This window comes from Dendrobates tinctorius, unplaced genomic scaffold (genome assembly GCF_039654945.1).
Source record: "Dendrobates tinctorius isolate UK_male_01 unplaced genomic scaffold, ASM3965494v1 ptg000162l, whole genome shotgun sequence".
Lineage (NCBI taxonomy): Eukaryota > Metazoa > Chordata > Amphibia > Anura > Dendrobatidae > Dendrobates > Dendrobates tinctorius.
Genome location: NW_027361829.1, coordinates 73978148 through 74000824, shown reverse-complemented (window position 1 = coordinate 74000824; position 22677 = coordinate 73978148). Strand labels below are relative to the sequence as shown.

General features: G+C 47.7%; 1 protein-coding gene across 1 annotated transcript in view; it reads right to left on the bottom strand.

The window, feature by feature from the left end:
- Positions 1-22677, bottom strand: part of LOC141052558 (transmembrane channel-like protein 2) — a 362090-nt gene that overhangs the window by 72843 nt on the left and 266570 nt on the right. Inside the window, exon 15 of the mRNA XM_073549810.1 lies at positions 17269-17336. Coding sequence (XP_073405911.1) covers positions 17269-17336 — 68 coding nt within the window. The remainder of the gene's footprint in view (positions 1-17268; positions 17337-22677) is intronic.

Genomic DNA, 22677 nt, shown 5'->3' with positions numbered 1-22677 from the left:
CAGAGATACAGTATGTTACACAAAATACTTAATAAGTAACATTTCCCACATGTCTACTTTACATAAGCACAATTTTGGAACCAAATTTTATTTTTGTTAGGAAGTTATAAGGGTTAAAAATTAAACAGTGATTTCTCATTTTTACACCATTTTTTTAGGGACCACATCACATATGAAGTCACTTTGAGGGATCTATATGAAGAAAATACCCAAAAGTGATACCATTCTAAAAACTGCACCCCTCAAGGTGCTCAAAACCACATTCGAGACGTTTATTAACCCTTCAGGTGCTTCACAGGAATTTTTGGAATGTTTTAAAAAAATGAACATTTAACTTTTTCACAAAAAATTTACTTCAGATACAATTTTTTTATTTTACCAAGGGTAACAGGAGAAATTGGACCCCAAATCTTGTGCAATTTGTCCTGAGTATGCTGATACCCCATGTGTGGGAGTAAACCACTGTTTGGGTGCATGGCAGAGCTCGGAAGGGAAGGAGCGCCGTTAGACTTTTTCAATACAAAGTTGGTTGGAATTGAGATCGGACGCCATGTCGCGTTTGGAGAGCCCCTGATGTGCCTAAACAGTGGAAACCCCCCACAAGTGACACCATTTTGGAAACTAGACCCCCAAGGAACTTATCTAGATGTGTGGTGAGCACTTTTAACCCCCAAGTGCTTCACAGAAGTTTATAACCTAGAGCCGCAAAAATAAAAAATAATTTTTTCCACAAAAATAATCTTTTCACCCCCAATTTTTTATTTTACCAAGGGTAACAGGAGAAATTGAACCCAAAAGCTGTTGTGCAATTTCTCTTGAGTACACCGATACCCCATATGTAGGGGAATACTACTTTTGAGGCACAGTACAAAGCTCAGAAGGGAAGAGGCAGCATATTGGAGTTCAGAATTTGCTGGAATGGTTTGAGGGTGCCATATCACAATGGCAGAGCCCCTGAGGTCCCAGAACAACAAAAGTGAACTCATTTTACAAACTACACTCCCAAATGAATTCATATAGGGGTACAGTGATCATATTAACACCACATGTGCCTCACAGAATTTTATACCATTGAGAGATGAAGAAAGAATAAATTACATTATCTCCTTCGCCTCATTGGGGGACACAGATACTGTGGGTGTATGCTTCTGCCGCTAGGAGGTTGACACTAAGTGAAAAAAAGAGGTTAGCTCCTCCGTCGTATACACCCTCGCCCCTATTGCGGGCGGAAATTAGTTTTTTGCTTAGGGACCTTTGGAGGCACACGTGTCTGGATGTCTCCAGACTATTTTTTTCCCTTCTTTTCTTCCCATGAAGATGAGACAGGGCCGACGGATCCTATTGAAAGGGTCCGATCTCCCCAAACCATCAACGGGGGAGCACGGGTTGAGTATCGTCTCCGCGTATCCTTTCCCGCACCGTGGGACGTATCTGGGTCTTTTTCCCCAGACTTCTATTTTTCTTTTTTATTTTATGAAGATAAGACAGGAGCAACGCATCCTATTGAAAGGATCAGATTTCCCCAAACCATCAACGGGCGAGCACGTGCGAGTATCCCTCCACTTATCCTCTCCCGCGACGTGGGACATAATACCGGACTTAGCCCTGTCCACCCCTAGGTATTGAAACCATGGGCTTGCACAGAGGCTCAAGACTAGTCTGTGCAGCCCCCACTGCTCCACCAACGCTAGACGGTGGTGCTGCATGGCGGCGGACGGTCCCTCTCCTCACCCCCTGAAGGGGTTAGATGGAGCTAGGGTGCCTGCACTGTCCTATTTTTATCGAGGCCCCCCTCACATACCTGCGCTCAGGCTGAAGAGGATCATCGGTGAGGAAAGGGTCTGGGAGGGCTCCTGCAAAGATCCGAGGGCTGGAGCCCCCAGCCGGTGGAAGCCACCGGTCATGCAAGGCGGGAGTGGCAGGATCTGTCAGGCGGCGCCACGACGGTTAGTAGCGCATGTTTTGTCAGCGTCTTGGAACCGCGCCCCCCCAGTCGGGTAGGGGAAAAAATGAGGCCGCGGCTTTAGCCGGAGCTAGGCCGCGGCCGGAAGTCCCGCCTCCGGGCCACGCATCACTTCCGGTGGCCCGCCCCGCACTGGGCGGCGGCTAAGAAATTTGGGCCCCAGTTTCAGAGTGTGGCTAGGCTGCAGAATGGAAGTACCGCCCCTAGAGCGATTTTTACATGCTGGTGGCCCAGGAGGTCCCTTCCAACTCTCCGATTCTATGATTCTATGAGGCTGAACAGACATCTGACTGGGATGATTTAGCGAATCCTGCTTTGAGCAGGGGGTTGGACCAGATGGCCCAGGAGGTCCCTTCCAACTCTACGATTCTATGATTCTATGATTCTATGACTCATTCCCACAGCTGGTGGTGCGCGATTTCAATGTGGAAGCATCCAGGACGGGGGGGGCGCAGGACTGGGGTAAGTGCTGCCTGAGAGGCCATGCTATAGGGAGACTGAGGTGCTACCTCCTCCCCCCTCCCCAGCGGCGGATAGATACAGCATGTCTGAAAAAGCAAAGACGCAAGGCATCTCTTGTTGGGCTGCGTTTCCGCAGGCGCAGAGCAAGCGATTATGCGAAGCCTGCGAATCTGAACGCGCTCAGGAGCCCTCCCCTGCGACCGTGACCAATGTGTCGAATCCCCCGGAGTGGGCCCTATCTCTGTCACAGTCCATGGTGTCGCTTACAAGAGCAATAGAGTCCCTTCAAGCCCCAGATAGGGGCAGGGACCATGGCTCGCTGGCCTTAGAGGGAACCTCCACCTCACAGGAGCCTCCGGCCTGCAGGGGCCACTTGCACTCCAGGCAGACCCGGAGGACGCAAATCCACACGGTGTCGCCCAGTCCATCCGGTGCCTTGGCATCTGTAACTTCTGCTTCTCGCTCCCAGTCACCAGTGGTTGATGGTGAGCAGACCTCAGATTGCAACCCAGATGAGCCCCGTGACCTGGATACTCCAGAGTCATGTGAAAAAGTGGACAGCCTCATTGAAGCCGTCAAGCAGACCCTGGGGATTGAGGATCCCCCAGCGGCAATGTGGCATAAAGTGGCATTTAAGCGAGTGAAGCGCCCGCACAGAATTTTTTCCTCTCACCCGGAGTTTGAGGACATAGTGCAGTGGCACAGAGAACATCCAGTCAGGCGTTTCTTGGGTCAAAAGGCACTCGAAACAAGGTATCCGTTTGCTCCGGACCTCCGTAAAAAATGGATAGAATCCCCGATGGTGGATCCTCCGGTTTCGCGCCTAGCCACTAAGACCCTGCTATCTGTCCCTAGTGTTTCCTTAATTAAGGATACCATGGATTGCCTTATAGAGAGCTTAGCTCACTCAGTAAATGAGGCATCAGGGTCAGCGTTCACTCCCTCATTCGCAGCAACTAGGCTAGTCAAGGCTTTGTTATCATTGTCAGAAATATTAAACAGGGTCGCGCAGGAGCAGGATCTACCTGCAGAGATTTCGGAGGTCGCAGGTCAGATGGCGATGGCTGGAGACTATGTAATCAATGCGTCTTTGGATGTGGACAATTGCTTGGCACTTGCTGTCGCTAATGCAGTTTCAGAAGAGCCCTATGGTTAAGGACATGGCGAGCCGATTCTACTTCTAAGAAGTCCTTGACTTCCCTGCCTTATCAGTGCAGCCACCTATTTGGGGAGAAGTTGGATCAACTTATCTCCGACTCCACAGGAGGAAAGAGTGGGTTTCTCCCTCAACAAAAGGACAAAACGCTTTTTTGTCACCCGTTTTCAGGCACATTTTCGGGCCTTTTGCAACCCCGGGTTGACTACAGCGGCCAATCCCACCGCCTCAAGCCGCCCCAACCAGGATAGGGAGTGGCAGTTCTCATATAGAGCCAAACCATTGGGGAGAATACGTATTCAGCAGCCCAGATTGGGGGGATCCAGATCCCAAAGATCGTCGGCCAAATGACTCGAGGCCTTTACCAGACGACACCGGCAAGGTGGGTGGCCGCCTACTCTGGTTTCACCACGTCAGGGTCAATGTCGCTCACGACGCATGGGTAAAGGAATGGGTGGCCCCAGGTTACAAAATAGAATTTGTCAGATACCCTCCAAGACGGTTTTTTCTTTCCCGGCTTCCCAGGGTGTATACCCAGGCAAGGGCTCTATTGGGAGACATCAAATTGCTCCAGCACAACGGAGTCATTGTTCCAGTGCCGGAACACGAAAAAGGGTAAGGGGTTTTATTCCAACCTTTTTTACGGTTCCCAAAAAGGACTGGTCTGTCAGGCCTGTTTTGGACCTGAAACTTCTAAACAAATTCATCAGGATCAGACATTTCCGGATGGAGTCTCTCCGTTCAGTCATATCGGCCATGGAGCAGTGAGAATACTTGGCCTCAATAGACATCCAGGACGCATATCTGCATATTTCCATTTTTCCTCCTCATCAAAGGTTTCTACGCTTCGCCATCTGTGATCAACATTTTCAGTTTCGTAGCGCTACCCTTCGGGCTAGCCACGGCTCCCGGAGTGTTCACAAAGGTTATGGAAGTTGTCATGGCCATGCTGCATTCTCAAGGCATAGTCGTCTTGCCTTATCTGGATGACCTCTTGGTCGAGGGCCTGTCAATATGGGCATGCGAGGAAAATGTCAACATCACGCTAGATACTCTTGCCCGCTTAGGATGGTTGGTCAATGCAAAGAAGTCATCCCTTGTGCCAGCTCAGAGGATCTCCTACCTAGGAATGATCTTCGACACTTGCCGAGGGTTGGTAATTCTCCCTCAGGAAAGGGCACTAGCTCTCCGGCAGGGAGTCCGGACACTTCGCAAACCAGTCCCTCAAACCATCCCATCCGGGATGAGCATTCTAGGTAAAATGGTGGCAGCAATGGAAGCGATACCTTTCGCCTAGTTCCATCTTCGCCCCCTGCAGCACTCCCTCTTGTCAGCCTGGGACAAGAATCCTGTCAAGCTCGACCGGCGGTGCCGACTGTCCTCTCAAGTCAGGCAGTCTCTCGGATGGTGGATAACCAGTTCCTCTCTGGCCCAGGGGAAACCTTTCCCCCAGGTCGTTGGCTGGTAATGACAACCGACGCCAGTCTCCTCGGTTGGGGAGTGGTGTTTTTTGCCACTACACAACCCAGGAACGGTGGTCGCCACAGGAGGCACGCCTCCCAATCAGCTTATTGGAGATACGAGCAATTTGTCTGGTTCTGCAGAAGTTTCATCACTTTCTAGCAGGCCGCCCTGTTCGGATTCAATTGGACAACACCACGGTGGTGGCTTACATAAATCATCAAGGGGGCACCCGCAGCAGAGCAACCATGCGCGAGGTGGGGCAAGTTCTTCAGTGGGCCGAAGCAAACCACTCGGTGATTTCGGCTGTCCACATCCCGGGTGTGAAAAATTGGGCAGCAGACTTTCTCAGCCGGCAGGGTCTTGCATCCAGAGAGTGGTCTCTACATCCCGAAGTTTTTCAGCAGATTTGTCAACTGTGGGGAGCTCCAGATGTGGACCTGATGGCTTCCATAGTGAATGCCAAGGTGCCCACATATGTCGCTCGGGCCAGGGACCCGCAGGCATTCGCGGTGAACGCGTTGGTTCTGCCATGGAACCAGTTTCACCTCCCATATCTATTTCCCCCACTACCACTAGTTCCAATAGTCAGCAAAAAGATCAAGATGGAAGGGGTGCCGGCGATTCTGCTGGCCCCGTCCAGCGTGGTACGCAGATCTAATGCAGCTGCTCGCCGACGTTCCTTGGCGCTTGCCAGAGCACCCAGATCTAATGTCTCAAGGGCCAATTTGCCACCCGAACTCAGGGACCCTGTGTTTGACGGCACGGCTGTTGAATCTTGGATTCTAACCAAGGCAGGGTTCGGGAGCGAGGTGGTCGCTACAATGATTAGCGCCCGGAAGTCTGCTTCAGCACGAATTTACCACCACACCTGAATGGTGTTCTTTGCTTGGTGTCGAGGCCACTGTGTTTCTCCGCTGAGATTCTCAATCCCCAAAATCTTGGCTTTTCTCCAGTCGGGCTTAGAGAGCCCAGATAGCTCAGTCGGTAAAGCATTAGACTCGGGCTTTGCCCCAAGTTCCCTCAGGAGACAAATATTGGCCTTATCCATCTTGTTCCAGCGCAGAATTGCTACTAATTGGCAGGTGAAGACTTTTCATTCAGGGAGTCTCCCACGTGGTACCTCCCTATAAGGCGCCTATGGATGCCTGGGTCCTTAACATGGTCCTAAGTGTTCTGCAGGTATCTCCATTTGAACCACTTCAGGATATCTCTTTGAGGTACCTTTCTCTTGGAAAGTGGTGTTCCTAGTGGCCATCACTTCCATCAGGCGAGTTTCAGAGCTGGCGGTTCTATCCTGCCGAGCTCCGTTCCTCACTTTCCATAAGGATAAGGTGGTCCTCAGACCAGCCCCTCCTTTTCTGCTGAAAGTCTTGTCCTCTTTTTACATTAATGAAGATGTTGTTTTGCCTTCATTTTTGTCCAGCACCGGTGCACCGTGTGGAAAAGGCTCTTCACACTTTAGACCTTGTAAGAGCCCTCCGGAGGTACGTGTCGCGGACGGCATCCTTTCGTCAGACGGACACACGGTTCTTGCTCCTCGAAGGGCGCAGGAAGGGACTCGCTGCCTCAGTCGACCATAGCCAGATGGATTAGTTTGACTATTCAGGAGTCCTACCGCATTAGAGGCACGCTGATTCCTGCAGGGATCAGAGTGCACTCTACCCGGGCAGTGGGCGCCTCTTGGACGCTTCGGCGCCAAGCTTCGATGGAACAGGTTTGCAAGGCAGCAACCTGGTCCAGCCTGCAAACATTTGCCAAACATTATAATATCCATGCTCAGGCCTCGGCGGATGCGAGCCTGGGTAGAAGGAATCTCCAAGCAGCGGTGGTGCACCTTTAAACAAGAGGTGCATGTAGCTTGGATCGGTGAGTCAATCTTCCACCCAGGGACTGCTTTAGGACATCCCACAGTATCTGTGCCCCCCAATGAGGCGAAGGAGAAACATGGATTTTTGTGATAACTCATCGTAAAATCCTTTTCTCCGATATGCTCATTGGGGGACACAGCACCCACCCTGTTGTGAGTTCATTCTCACCAGTTGTGATTTCCCCTTCTGGACTCCCTCTGGTGGTGATGGGAGGTTGTGCAGCTGGTTTGATCGGTGGAGATCTGCCACCTGAGAATGAGGATGATGATTGGATCTCAGGATTCTCAGATTGGATTTAAGACAGCCGACGCCCTATTCAGTTGCTGGTGATTTCTTCTGGCTTGTCAGCTCTTGGTTTTCAGCTCTGTTCCAGTCGTCTAAAGGTAAGTTTTTCTGCTAATGTTCACACTTGATTTTGTTGGTCTATTCAGCCCCGGCTGGGGGCTGAGCTTAATTTCCACTCTTATTTATCAGTATTTTGCCTATTGGCTTTTTGTCCCTTACTAGTTCGGTCTCTTTTTGCTCTGTCTCAGAATATTCCAGTGCTGATATAGTGGGAGAAGTCTAGTGACTTCAGGGTTAATTTTGCTATCAGAAGTGTTGGACATTATTTTTGCTTTTGCAGGTTGCAGACAGTGACTTGCCTTTCCTTTCCTGTCTAGTTAGTTTGAGCCCCATCATTTGCTCAGCCTATTTTCCTGGCTGTGTTTGTGCCTTAATCTTGTTTCACCGTCAATACATGTGTGGGGGCTATCTATTCCTTTGGGGTCTGCTCTGGGGCAGTTAGTTTTCCCTTTTCTTGCTTTAGGCTTATGTAGTCCTCCGGCCGTGACGAGGCGTCTAGGAACATCAGCTACTGCTAGTTGTGTGGTAAGATCAGGGATATGCAATCTGCATAGTTACCAACTTCTCTGGTTTTCTGTGGCTTAACTTGTTTTGTTTTTTCTCTCCTCTGTGACCCATTCATAACACCACACTATTAGCCAGTTGGGTCTTGTTTGTCGAAATGTATATGCATTTACTAATTTGATATAAGAGTGGTGTTTTTGGACATGTTGTAACTGTATTAAGGCTGATTTTGTTGTCCTCCTACTGCTTTGGCACCAAACTGATTTCCGCCCGCAATAGGGGCGAGGGTGTATACGGTGGAGGAGGAGCTAACCTCTTTTTTTCACTTAGTGTCAGCCTCCTAGCAGCAGAAGCATACACCCACAGTATCTGTGTCCCCCAATGAGCGTCTCGGAGAAAAGGATTTTACGGTGAGTTATCACAAAAATCCATGTTTTACCACTAAAAAGTTGTTTTAGCCCCAAGTTTTTAATTTTTGTAAGAACTAATAGGACATTTTTTACAACAAACTGAGGTCCATTTTTTCCTGAGTGTGCCAATACCCTACATGCAATCAAAAAATATTTTTCAGGCACAATGCAGAGCTCAGAAAACAAGGAGTGCCAGATTTTACTGTTACGGTTTGCAAGTGCCATGACCCACTGACAGAGTCCATGAGGTGCCAGAACAGCAGAACGCCCCCATAGGTCACCCTATTTTATGAACTACACCTTTCAATTAATTCATCTATGGGTGCTGTGATCATATTGCACCATGGGTGTGTCACAGAATTTTATACCATTTGGCAATGAAGACAAAATAACTACATTTTTACCACCAAAATTTGTTTTAGCCAAAGATTTTATATTTTTACAGAAGAAGTGGGTAAAAATGGCACCAAAATTTGTCCCACAATTTCTACTGAATATGGCAATACCCCATATGTGGCTGTATGGCACTTAGCCATGCGGAGAGACTCAGGAGGAATGGAGAGCTGTTTGCCTATTCAAGTGAATAGGTCTGTGCACGTCAATGTGTTTTCACAGATGTGGGCAAAACACGCTGACATGTCCGTTTTTTAATGTCAGCACAGGCGACAAAACGTCCCGCACAAGTGCATAGGCATAGCACACATGGATGTCATCCATGTGACATGCATCAACGCCAGGGAAGAAACATTGCAGTAAGTGCTGTTCCCAGGCATGGGTGCTGAACACGACTCTCATCATTCGCCCCTGCTCTGCCGGCGATCGGCGCAAGAAGGGGATAATGATGAGAGTTATACTTAAGTATTAAAAGAGACAGCAGGCGGTGGCTGATGGGACTATTACACGGCTCACGGTGCTAGTGGGGATCTCTCTGCAACTCAGCCCGGCTGGGAACAGAGCCCAGTGACCGGAGGTAACTTCTATGATGTCACCCCGGTCACTGACGCTGTGTTCCCAGCATCTCATTCACCAATGGTTCTCAGCCTGGACAATCTGTTAGGAACGTCGGAACGCACTAAATAAAAATAAATAATAAAGTGCGTTCGCCACTCGGGGTCCACCATGCAGTAGGTGTTACACCGCTGCTAGGTAATGGCAAACGCATAATATGGCGGTATATCGCGCACGGGTTGAACGTCACCCAAGTGCGGTAAGCAATCTCTGTTTGCTCACAGAGATATCAGCAGAGGTAAACACAAAAGGCTGAGCCTATTAGTGTCACAGGACTCAGGTAAATGTACACACGGTATCAGGTCACAGGAGCAGGACCCAAGACAGAGGAGCTGCGTCCATCTAAACCTACCGTGCGTGCGGCGTCGCTACTGCGGATGCCAAAGAGGACTGCAACTGCAGCGCGGCGTAGAACACTGCCGCTAGTCGACAAAGCAAGGAAGCAGGTGCAATGTCAGACGCTAGCACTGTGGATGATGATGTAGTGGCTTGAGGCTTGCCACACGCTGGCGCTGACTCTAATCTAAGTCCCTGTACACATTCGTAATATCAAAGGAAGGGGATCTTAATGAGTCATTCGCAGGTTCATACATCCATCATCATTCACACAGTAGCAACTAGAGACTATACTAGCACATGGCTGAACGATCATGCACGCTTTTTATAGCCGGGACCTTCCGGAAGCTTCCAGATCTCCGAGATGGACCAATGAGATCTGGAGCAGGACCTGGGCACATGACTCCTGATCTCCAATGGGAGATCGTCTCGTGAGCATGCCCAGTAGGAGAACAGAGGGACTTAGTCTCTGGAGCGATCTGCTGCAAAGCAATCTCCTCTGCGGTAGATAGACAGCAGGAGACCACAGAATGTGATGCTCTGGATTCCTGTAGAGCAGATGCAGAAACCTGATGCCGAACACAGTCATATCTTGCACCATCCATGTTGAAAACTAATTATCCCCCAGACATGGATTACGGCGTGTGACACAACGACAGACAGGTATGGTATATTGTTGTTTATTTACTTTAGTTTTATTACAGGAGATCAAGGGCTTCAGTGGAATTAGGCAAGGTCGTAAGTATGGTTTAATTGAGATTATTAATGGAGTCTGTGTCATTTTTTCAATTAAAGGACTTTATTCTGGCTATGTCTTTATTTACCATATAACTATAGGATTAGAAATGGAGAGGTGTCTAATAGACATACACCTCTCCATTACTAAGTCGTGGGCTTGATGTCACCTGACAATACAAAGGTGACATCAACCCCACAAATATGAACCCCATTTGCCACCGCTACAGGACAAGTGGGAAGAGTCAGGCAAAGCGCCAGAATTGGCGCATCTAATACATGTGCCTTTTCTGGGCAGCTGCGGGCTGCTATTTTTAGGCAGCCTGAGAATACCAGCCCCCAGCTGTGAGCTTTAGCAAGGTTGGTTGTCAAAAATGGGGGGAACCCTATGTCATTTTTTAAAATTATTTATTTAAATAATTTAAAAAAACAGCGTGGAGACCCGTCTATTCTTGATAAGTAGCATTGCTGACAGCTGAGGGTTGCAGCCCCCAGCTGTGAGTTTTGCCTGGCTGGTTACAGAAAATACAGGGGAACCCACAACATTTTTCTTCATTTATTTATTTATTTATAGCGCAGGTGGCGGCTGATGAACACCCCAATCAGCTGCTCCTGCTGTTACTGTTATTAGCAGCAGCAGGGGTAGACTGATGGGAGTAATAGTCCCATCAGCCACCACCTGCTGTCTCTTTTATTACTTAAATAGAATTCTAATAACTCTCCCCTGCTTGCACTGATCACCGGCAGAGCAAGGGAGAATGATGTGAGCCGTGTTCGGCACCCGGCGCCGGGGAACAGCGCTTACTGTAATGCTTCTTCCCTGGCACCTGTCCGTGTGGTACTGATGTCGCACACATGTTCCACACGTATAACAAACATGGACACTGACATCTCCTGTAACGGAAATATCAGGACATGTGAAAGAGGCCTTATAGCAGATTTTTATGTTTGGCTGCTGTCACACACTAAAAGAAGCTTTTTATTGCAAAAAATAGTTTTTGCATCACCACATTTTGAGAGCTATAGTTTTTCCATATTTAGGCCCACAGAGTCATGTGAGGTCTTGTTTTTTGCGAGACGAGCTGACAATTTTATTGGTTCCATTTACGAGCGCATGACCTTTTTTGATTGGTTTCTATTCTGATTTTTGGGAGGCAGAATGAACAAAAACCAGCAATTCATGAATTTCTTTTTCTTTGGGGGGGGCTTATGCCGCTCCGTGTGGGTAAAATTGATAATGCAGTTTTATTCTTTGGATCAGTATGATTACAGAGATACCTCATTTATATATTTTTTATGTTTTGCGGCTTTTATATAATAAAATCTATTTCATAGAAAAAGTGATTATTTTTGCATTCCTTTATTTGAGAGCTATAACTTTTTTATTTTTCCAGAGATAGAGCTGTATGGTGTCTTTTTTTTTGGGAGGGCAAGATGATGTTTTCAGCGTTACTATGCTTATTTATATTCGTCTTTTTGATCGCGTGTTATTCCATTTTTTGTTCAGCACTATGATGATAAAGCATTATTTTTTGTCTTTCTTTATTTATTTTTTATGCTGTTCCCTAAAGGGGTTAACTAGTGGGACAGTTTAATAGGTTGGGTCGTTGTGGGTGCGGCGATGCCAAATATGGGTACTTTTATTGTTTATAGTTTTTTATTATTCAAATATTTATCTAGAGATATAATACATTGATTTTTTAAAAAATATTTTTGAAATTTTATTTTTTTTTAATCTTTTTTCTAACTTTTTTACTTAGTCCCAATACGGTACAATCATTTTTTGCAGGTTGATCGCTTCTATAGCATGCAGATGAAGCAGCATCTGCTTGCCATAGAAGCTGTCAATGCTGCACTGACAGAGAGACTTGCTGATCATGCACTGCGCATGATCAACAAGTTTCCTAGCTCTTGTGACCCGGATGTCGCCATGACGACATCTGCTCACCATGGCAATGATCGGGACCCCACTGCATGCCACGGGGTTTCCTATCCGAAGGCAGATGGCCTGTCAGCCCTGTGCTGCCTTCCAGAATGCTGCTACCGTGTTCAAACACATTGTTTCGCGGGTTAAAGTGTCGGGAGCGGTCTGTGACTGCTCCTGGCACCTAGTGCCAGGTGTCAGCTGTCAGAATTAGCTGACACCCGGCGGTGAACGTCCACGCACCCCCCGTGGACGATTGTGATGACATAATGATCCATCCATGGTCAAATTGGCCCCGGTCACATGGACAGATCATTACATCCGATGTCAGAAAGGAGTTAAGGGGTTAAAGCAGAACCATATACACACGCATAAAAATGTTACATCAAACATTGCAATAAACTGTTAAAATAAAATAAAATTGAGATTTTAAATCTTAATATTGGTGTTACCTTTTGGAAGTTTGTGTATCTCTAAAGTACAAAGCCACTGGGCTTCCCTATAAAGCAATTTACAATGATAATTGCTGCCATATAAATAAGTATTGACTCTTTTGATGTTATATTCTCATTTATTCAGTCCCCCAAATGCATTTCTATGTCTGTTGGGCTGATATTGTCATTACATTGATGACCCCTAGCTTAATTTAAACATTTTAAGATTGTATTTGCAGTTCACAAAATGGGAAACTTGCCTGGTACCATTTCCCACGCTGATGAAGAATCAGATATCGGGTAAATGCAATTTTGTATTGCCACGTGGGCCTCCCCATAAAGCCAAGCAGCAAGAAATCAAACTGATTAGCATACATTGCACAATGGTGGTCAGTACCTGAGTAATCACAATGGAGCATAGTTTGTACGGCAGAGTCATTTTCCACTTCCAGAGTCACTGGGTAAGTCTCTCTCCTATAACATGCAAGCTCTTATGGTCAGTGGGGTACACTATCTCCTATAGTGTGTAAGCTCTCATAATCAACGAGGTCCTATCATTCTCTTTCTCCTGCAGTGTGTAAGCTCTTATGGTTAGTGGGGTCCGCTCTCTCTCTCTTTTGTAGGCTGTAAGCTATTATGATCAGCTGGTTCCTCTCGCCCCTATAGTGTGTAAGCTCTTATATTCAGTGGTGTCCTCTCAGACCCTCACTTGTAGAGTGTAAGCTGTCATGGTCAGCGGGGTCTCTCTCTCTCTCTCTTGTAGTGTATAAGGTCTCATGATTAATGAGGTCCTCTCTCTCCTGTAGTGTGTAAGCTCTTATGATCAGCAGGGTTCTTTCTCTCTTCTGTAATGTGTAAACTCTTAAAGTTAGAGGGGGTCCTTTCTCTATCTCATGTAGTGTATAAGCTCTTATGGTCAGTGGGGTCCTTTCTCTCTTGCAGGGTGTAAGCTCTTATGGTCAGCAGGGTTCTCTCACTCTTCTCTAGTATGAAAGCTCCTATGGTCAGTGGGGCAACTTTCTCTCCTCTCTCTCTTTCTACTGAAGTGTGCAAATTTTTATGATCAAGAAGGTCCACCTTTTCTCTCTCTCTTCTCTAGTGTGCAAGCTCTTATGGACAGCAGGGTTTTCTCTCTTTTGCAGGGTGTAAGCTCTTACAGTAAATGGGGTCCTCTTTCTTTTGTAGGGTTTAAACTGTCATGATCAACAGGGTCCTCTTTCTCTCTTATAGAGTGTAAACTCTTATGATCAGCATGGTCCTCTCTCTTATAAAGTGTAAGATTTTATGAATGGCAGGGTTAGCTCTCTATTCTGTAGCATGTAAGCTCCTATAGTTGGCGGAGTAATTTATCTCTTTCTTCTGTATTGTGTAAGCTCTTATGATCAACAAGGTCCTCTCTCTCTCCTGTAGTGTAAGCTTTTGTGGTCAGCTGGTTCCTCTCCTATAGCGTTAAGCTCTTATGATCAGTGGTGTTTTTCTCTCTCTATTGTAGAGTGTGAGCTATTATGGTCAGGGAGGTCCTGTCATGCTGGGTGAGGGAGAAGTAAGGTGCACAACAATGGGCAAAGGGTGGGGGAAGCCCAAAAACTGTGGAAGGGGGGAGTGGAGATCCGTAAGCATATCTAACAACACTCTGACTGCCCTAAACATCCCTGAATAGGTTCTGCACCTATCGCAGAGCCGGAACCTAATCCCTGCCTGACCCTAGCGATAGGCACTGGATAGGGAGGGGACGGGGTAAGCACTAGTCAACCTCCACTACAACTAACGCCAGCACCAGTTGTATTTAAACTTTCAGCAAAGGTGAGTTGATTAGCAGCAGAAGGTGGAGGTAATTGTTGGGTCCTAGAGGGGGAAGGATATCACTCCATAACAGATGCAAAAATCAAGCAGGTCCTTGTAGCGTTAATCAAAAAGACCTTCTACAGCTGGATCCAGAATGACTGTCTGTCACACCTGACACACTCGTGACAGGTCCTCTCTGTCTTATATAATGTAATCACTTTTTATCAACAGGGTCCTCTCTTTTATATAGTGTAAGCTCTAATGGTCAGAGAGGTCCTCTCTCTCCTCTCCTCCATGAATATTTCAGAAGCAATTACATGCTTTCCAATGTTAAATTTCGCTCTACCTTATTCACTACAAATGGAACTTTTTGGGAAAACTCAGCAAAGTAGGTGAATTCCAATTTCAAAAGATCTGCTCATTTATATTTACAACTTAAAGGAGATAACAATAAGGGAAAATTGGAAACAAATGTGCATAGCCACAAGGTGACTGTGCAAAATACAATATTTTATACCACTTATTGTGGCATAACTTGAAGCGCATTGGCCTCAAAGAAAAATCTCCAACAGGACCCCTGAATAAGAATAGGTCTAAAGTAAGGTTGTTTTTCTAATATGGGCCAAAGGAACCTTTTGGGTCCTGTAGGTGAGACTGCAAACCCCACATCTATTACAGTTGAGCCCCTGCTTGTCACTCCATTTAAAAAGTATCCCAGTGGAGAAAGTATTGTGAGCAAAACACAACTTTTCATCACAGGAACAATATGAACATGAAACTAAAATACATAGGGTTTAAACTCCCTGTAGCAAGCATTGAAAATTGTAGAAAAGAAAAACAAAATGGCCAATATAATATGAAAAGCAAGCACAAACATAACCAACCCCTTTGTTTTCCACAAAATTTTCTGCAAATTACATGGCCATGTAGCATTGTAAAAAAATTATTCCAGTATAATACCAGAATTCTGCACTACAACATGTCCTTGATTGAGACATTAGGTGTGCTTCATCTAAACTACAAGCACTTGAACAACATCTGTCTATTGTTTTACAGCTTGAACACAAATGGACACACAAAATGAGGCACTTAAAATGTAAGTGTTACAATGTTATACAAACTTTAAAACAATTCAAATCCCTGTCTAATGCCTCATACTACAGGGTGGACCATTTAGGCTATGTACCCACGTATGCAGAAAATTCCTGACTAAAAATCGGACTCCTTCCCAGGAAACGCGTGTTGTTTCAGCGCGTTTTTTATACATTTTTTTTCCAGAGCATTCCCAGTCTCATAAAATATAGTTAGAAATGCGTATTTTTCTGCAAAATTAATGAGCATGCTGCGTTTTTTACCACAATGCATTTTTGTTGCAGAAAAAAATGCATCAATATGCACAAAAAGTGCAGAATTCATTAAAATGAATGGGACGCTTCTTGTAAGCATTTTTTAAGCGCTTTTGCTGGTAAAAACGCTTAAAAAACACAAAAAAACGCTTTTGTGTGCACACACCGTTATAATGGATAGACCTGGGTCGGCCATTTATAAAGTTGGATCCAAAATGGCCACCATGGTCACACCCATCTTGAAAAGTTTTGCCCCTCCCATATACTAATTTTGCCACACACAGGAAGTTGATATCACCAACCATTCCCATTGTATTTAGGTGTATCCATATACATGGCCCACCCAGGTGTATCCATATAAATGGCCCATCCTGTACAGTAATCATCAGTACATTATCTGCCTCAAACTTCTCATCTAATCTATTTAATAACCTGAAACCTTTAGTCTCTATTATGTTGGCTGCTTAATGTAACATCTAAAAGTTTGGATCCAGCGACATCTTTCAGATGTCTCCAATACCAATGCCAATAATATTTTATCCATGTCAAGTCAGCACTGGGGTCCTGGGTTCAAATCCTACCAAGGACAACATCTGCAAGGAGTTTGTATGTTCTCCCGGTGTTTGGGTGGGTTTCCTCCGGGTTCTCCGGCTTCCTCCCACATTTTAAAGACATACTGATAGAGATTCTAGATTGTGAGCCCCATCGAAGACAGTGCCAATAATGTCTGTAAAGCACTGTGGCATTAATGGCGCTATATTAATGAGTAAAATAAATATATAAGTCATCCATCTTGGGACAGTTGTGACACTACAAGGCATCAAAAGAGTCAATCATCCTTTAACTGGTGTGGATTCTTGCCATGAACTAATATGGAAGCCAATTGGATCTTTACCCCAGATACATGTAGCCCAAATGGATAAACCCATATCAAGATTTCATGCTTCATTATTGATGTGACATTTTTCAATGGTAAGCAACAGCTAATAATTGTCTATGTAACTTTTTCTTGTAGATTAGATCCTATGTTATCGCTATTGTTACAAAATTGTTCCAGATTTGTATCATGTGCTTTAATGGTCTTTTTTTTTTAAAAGGAGGCTTATTATCTAGCTACAGCATTTTCCACCACATAGGTGAAATTCTCCTGTGTATTATGACTAAGGCCAATAATATGGCCTAAAATACGTAAGACATTGATCGTTTGTCTGAATTTTAAAAGTGGATCTACTGTGAATCAAAACTTGAAATCTTTATGGTATACTGGACAGATTTCTTTTTTTTCTCTACAAGTTGCCAGAGTAGTCTCACTTATCCAAGGAACCTGACTGTGAATCGAGGTTAGCTGAGTTTCTATTCTAAACTATTTATGTTCTGCCATGTAACAATCAGTTACTGACCAGTTATTGATTCTTCAAATGGAAAATAAATGCGGGATGGCAGTAAAGTTGTCACTCAAGTCTTTTTGCATGATGTAAGAACTGTGGCACACAGAAAAAAACATTTTAGTATATTCTAATAAAATTACCAAATCATTCCTTGATTGAAGACCAGACCCAACACATTACCGCTGATATCAAATTCTGCATAGGAAGGCTGTAGGAGAAATGAAGATATTAGAGATTAACACCCAGGGATAACAGTCATTTCAAATTCTATGCTTTCTAGAGCCAGCTGGCTATGAATATCCAGTTCTGATGGCAAACATATGTATGTAGTTGGAAGCTGAGATGAAAGATGCTAGGCTGGAATTAAACAGGGTATCTCTATCGCATACTGCTGAAAGCCAAAGTGGTGAGTCTTGGCACAACAGTACTGTATACAAAAGCTGATTACAATATGAGATTGTCTAGATCTGTTTTCAAGGCGCAATCATTAACTTCAATGCCTTCCTGTGAAAATGAATGCTATATGTACAGTGGGATCTCAACGAACATGCGCTCCAGCTAAAATTCATCTTGATGTTTATCTCTGCATTAATATTGCCGAACATATGCTATAGACAGATTTGTTCAGAATAACCATGTTCATTTCTAGAAAAGACATTGGGTTTTGTTCAATCACACATTTTGGCACACCATTTTCAAGTTGGCATGTGCCATTTTAAATAATGGAATTTAATTTTTATTTTTTTAAACATTTTCAATCTCCCATTAAAATGAGTTAAAGGGAGTTTCTGAACATCGGAACCCCATGGACTACTAAAATATGGCTGGCAAGTCCCCACTTCCTGCACATTGCATTATTAGCATCTTGAATGGAACGGAGGTCAAGCATGCTCCCCTCATTTTAATTCAATGATTCAATGAGGCACAGAGAAAAGGACGAGTACTGTTGTGGTACTAGCAGGTACGCAGGATGCAGTGACGAGTCACGAGACGTTTTGGTGTTTTTATAATAACGTTTATGGGCCTAGAGGTGACTTTCCTCAGGCTCGGCCTGACCGGCAAAAAGGGGGAACACGGGTTGCCCTCGCAAGGGCTCAATACAAATAAACACAAACGGTAGAACACGACTACTTCCGGCAAGAGCCGGTTACTATAAGGCCGCGGTATGGCCGACTATGGGTCCTTAATCATAAAGTCAACTTAGCTGTTCAGATGTCCCTCGCCGTTCGGGTTGGTGGTCTTTTGGTGTAGTAGTTGCTAGGCCCAGTTGCTGAGACGATGGCGAAGTCTTCACACGCTCCGGCGCACTGATGACACTGGAGCCCCACAGGCTCCGGCGGGGTCCTTGGACGATTGGGCTGCAGCCCCCGGCTTGGGGCAAGTGGCAGCGATGGGTGGTGGCGGGTGACAGGCCACCTGCGCAGCTAACGGCTGCGATGGGGAGTCCGCGGTCAGCAGAGGCCCGGCCCTTGCCGGGGACCGGAGCTGGACAGTGATGGCCGCCGGCGGTGCTGTACTTGCCGCGGCCACTCGTGAGGACAGGACGGCAGCCGGCGGCGGGGAACAGACCGCCGACGCGGGCTCAGGCGGGTGACTGCGAGCAGGCCGCAGCCGCGGGCTGAGGGGAAGCGGCAGCGGCCGTGGGTTGGACTGGGGCCACAGTGGCCGGGGGCTGGACTGGGGCAGCAAGTCCCAGATAGTCGCCTCGGTACCGTCCCTCTGGAGTCCTCGGTGAGCGTCCTCCCTGGCACTGGTGAGTCGCTCTCCCTTGCAGCAGCTTCCACTGTCTCCTGCTCTCTCTGTGTCGGTCTGCTGACTCATCGCCCCGGGAATTCCCCACCTTCTTTATATTGGTCCCTCCACAGCCCATCTGTCTGTCACAGTGGTCCGTCCCTGAATCCTGTCCCCTGGGGACAGTTTCCCCCAGAACCCAGATGACGGCTCCCATGGTTCCGTCCGGGCACTCGATGGGGCCCGTTCCTCCCACACTCCCCCGCCCTGTATGCTCGCCAGTCCTCGGGCGAGGGTTTTTGTAGACTCGGGCTAGTCTTTTGGGATGCCAATCCTTGTCGCCATATGAACTGGTCCTGTTCGTAACGTTTAGGGGGTTTGCCAGCTGTTGACCGCCTGGAGCGTCGAAGCTTGGGTATCGTGGAGTCTTCTGGGGTGGTGGAGGGTGGTCGCATAGTGGATTCTGGTGGGATGTCCGGGTCTACTGGAGTGCCACTACTGGGGCGACCCGCAGATGTGACGGGGGAGTCCTCTTCGTCATCCAGGTCCCAGACTGTGGGTAGGGGGTCGGGGACCTGGAGGGTCGGTTCGAGCTGCGGGGGATCGGTAGACGTACAAGGTCGTAACATATTGCGGTGCACAACTCGAGTGAGAGGCACGTTGTCTCCTTCTGATTGTATTTTGTACACAGGCCCATCGGGGCTTATTCGGCGCAAAACTCGGTACGGATTCACCTCCCACCATGGCTCTAACTTGTTTTGGGGACGTTGATCAAGTACGAGGATCCGATCCCCAGTCTGAAATTCAATGGGTGGGGGCAGTGCTCCCCCCTGGTGTTCTAGATCCTGAACTTTCGTGTGGACGATACGGTGAAGGGTCTGTAGGCGGTGCCGGTGGTTTCGGACCCACGAGGAGACCCCGGTCCAGGGTAGGGGTTCCTCCGGGTTCAACGCCACCTCCGTAATTCCTTTGCCTTCCCGTCTGAACAACAATGAGTAGGGGGTGTAACCAGTCATTCGATGCACCCGATTGTTGTATACCCACACCAGCTCGGGGACATATTGAGGCCAGCTGGCCTTGCGGTCGCTCTCTAGAGTACGCAGCATTTGGATTAGTGTGCGATTGAATCGTTCGCAGGCTCCGTTTCCCTGCGGGTGGTATGGCGTAGTCTGCGACTTATCGATGCCGTAAAGATGGTGTAGCTCTTCCATGACTTTTCCTAGGAAGCATGCTCCTTGGTCCGAATGTATCCATTGTGGACAGCAGTACACTTGAATAAAGTTCTTACAAATCGCATAGGCGGCCGACTCCGCTGTTTGGTCTCGAGTGGGGGTGACCACAGCGAATTTGGTGAAATGGTCCACCATAACGAGACAATGTTCCTACCCTTGATAGGCCGGACCTATAGTCAGATAGTCCACTGTAAGAAGCTCCAGAGGGGCTGATGTTATGATAGTTTGCACCGGGGCTCGTTGCGCGGGGGGTTTAGCGAGCTCACACGGGCGGCAGGTTCGACAAACTTCTTCTACAGCAGCGTGCAAGCGTGGGTGGTATGCTATCTGCTGCAACCATTGTAAAGTCTTTTGAACCCCAAAATGAGCTCCCTTCTCGTGGGCTTCCTGGGCCAGTTGGTTGAAATGGGCTCCCGGCACGATCACCTGCCATATCGTAGCCGACGTGGTTCGTGACACGGCTTTTCGATACAAAAGTCCCTTTTTGATGATTAGTCTTTCCCACTGGTGCAACATTAGCAACATATCTTGGGTTAAAGCCTGTCTCTGTGAGCCCGTGGGCAATTTACCGGTGGCCACCCATCGGCGCAGGAGTCCAACTTCTGTATCTTCCTGTTGCTGCTGAATCCATTTGTCATGGGGCTGTTCCACCATCCCTCCTAGGAGCCCTGGATGAGGCACTTCCTGCATGTTGACTGTAGGCACAGCAGGGGTGAGGGTGAACGGCGTCTCGTCTGTTTCTAATTCGTCGTCTCAACTTCGCCCTGGGGTGGTGTGTCGGATTCTAGAGAGCGCGTCGGCTTGTACGTTTTCAGCATTTGTAGATGATCTTATACTTGAATTTGGCCATCTGAGCCACCCACCGCTGCTCCAGGGCCCCCAGTTTGGCATTCTCCAAATGGGCTAACGGGTTGTTATCGGTCCGCACTACTACTTTGGAGCCCGCCAGGTACTCTGCGAATCGCTCCGTCATTGCCCACACTACTGCAAGGAGCTCGAGCTTAAAGGAGCTGTAATTGTCCAGGTTACATTCTGAGTCCTGCAGTGACCAGCTACCATAGGCGATCACTTTCTCCCGGCTGTCCTGCACCTGTGACAACACAGCTCCTAGTCCCTGAAGGCTCCTGTCGGTATGTAGGATGAACGGTTGCGAGAAATCCACATATGCCAATACTGGGGCGTCCGAGATACTGCCCAAGGATTTTCGGGCTGCACCTTCAACTGGACCACGGGGTCCGGCAGCATCTCCTCCAATGGTCGTACTAGTTTGGTCATTTCGGCCCGGGGCTTCAGAGCGATATCCTGATCTTCCAGGTTGACACAACATACCAAAACAGTCCCCTCCCACACTGTGGCCAGGGAACGGGCCACCAGGATGCCAGGGTGCAGGCGCTCCGCGTAACATGGTTCCACCTGCACCTCCATGCCCTCCAGTGGTATCGGAGCGCGGATCGGAAGAGCTACCACCGTCTGCCCCGGAGGAAGCATGAGCGGGGGGCTCACCGGCGCGATGACCTTGCCCAGCGCCTCACCCTCCTGACACTCCTGGAGCACTCGCGCCTCCTGTACCAACCGCTGGAAGACCTGCCCCTGGGCCGTGTGAGAACCCCAGTGGCTCAGAGTCTCTTGTGTGGGTTCATTGAGGAGGAGGTGGCCGAACTCTCGTAGTACGTTCATACCCAGAATAACCGGATGTTTGCTGTTTGTGTCTTCCTGGGTCAGGACCACTCCCCGGCGGCCGAGTGATTTGCCGCTTATTGAAATCTGCATCCAGGCTACTCCGATGACAGGAACTGGTAGCTGGTTGGTGGCTACCAACTTTATCACTGTCCCCCACTGAGGTCTCACTGCTTCAGGAAAATGTTGCCGGAAATAAGTCTCTGGCATGGTCGTAACTTGCGATCCCGTATCTTCTAGGCATCGCACGGCACGGCCTTCGATCTCTGCCCATACCACTGGGCACCGTGCGACCAGGTCTTTGTGACTTCCTCCACCCCGTGTGATGAGCTCCAGCTCCGGGCGGCATCCCCCCGGCTCGGGCTCCTCTGCTCCTCTTGGCCCCCTGGAACGTGGGTACTCTCAGGCAGAGCGTCCCAATTTTCCACTATCGCAACAGGCAAATGGTCATGGGGACTGACTTGGGTGGGGGCTACGATGGTTCATGCCTCCTTCACCCGGCCCTGGCCGACTCCATGTGGCCGCTCTTTTGGCTTCGGCCAATTCACCCTTAATATATTGCATCTCTAGCTTCAGCTCTCGTACCCAGTGGGGTTCGCTCAGGGCGTTTACGGATGCTTCGATCCTCTGAGCCATCCCCACGGGAACCGTCACCTCTTGCTCCTGCTCCCGAACTCGTGCCTCCTTCCCTATCTCTGAAAATGTCAGATGTGGGTCCACTCGCACCCGCTCTCGCAAAGCCTGTCTTGTCAGGGTGTCTCGTAACCCAGTCACTAACAGGTCACGTAATGTTATGTCCACGTTCCCCACGCCGACTCCGTCCTTGCTTTAATTGGCTAAAAACAGTTCCTACAAAACATTCATATACTGGGTCACTGTTTCCCCGTCTTTCTGCATGCGTCTAAACAT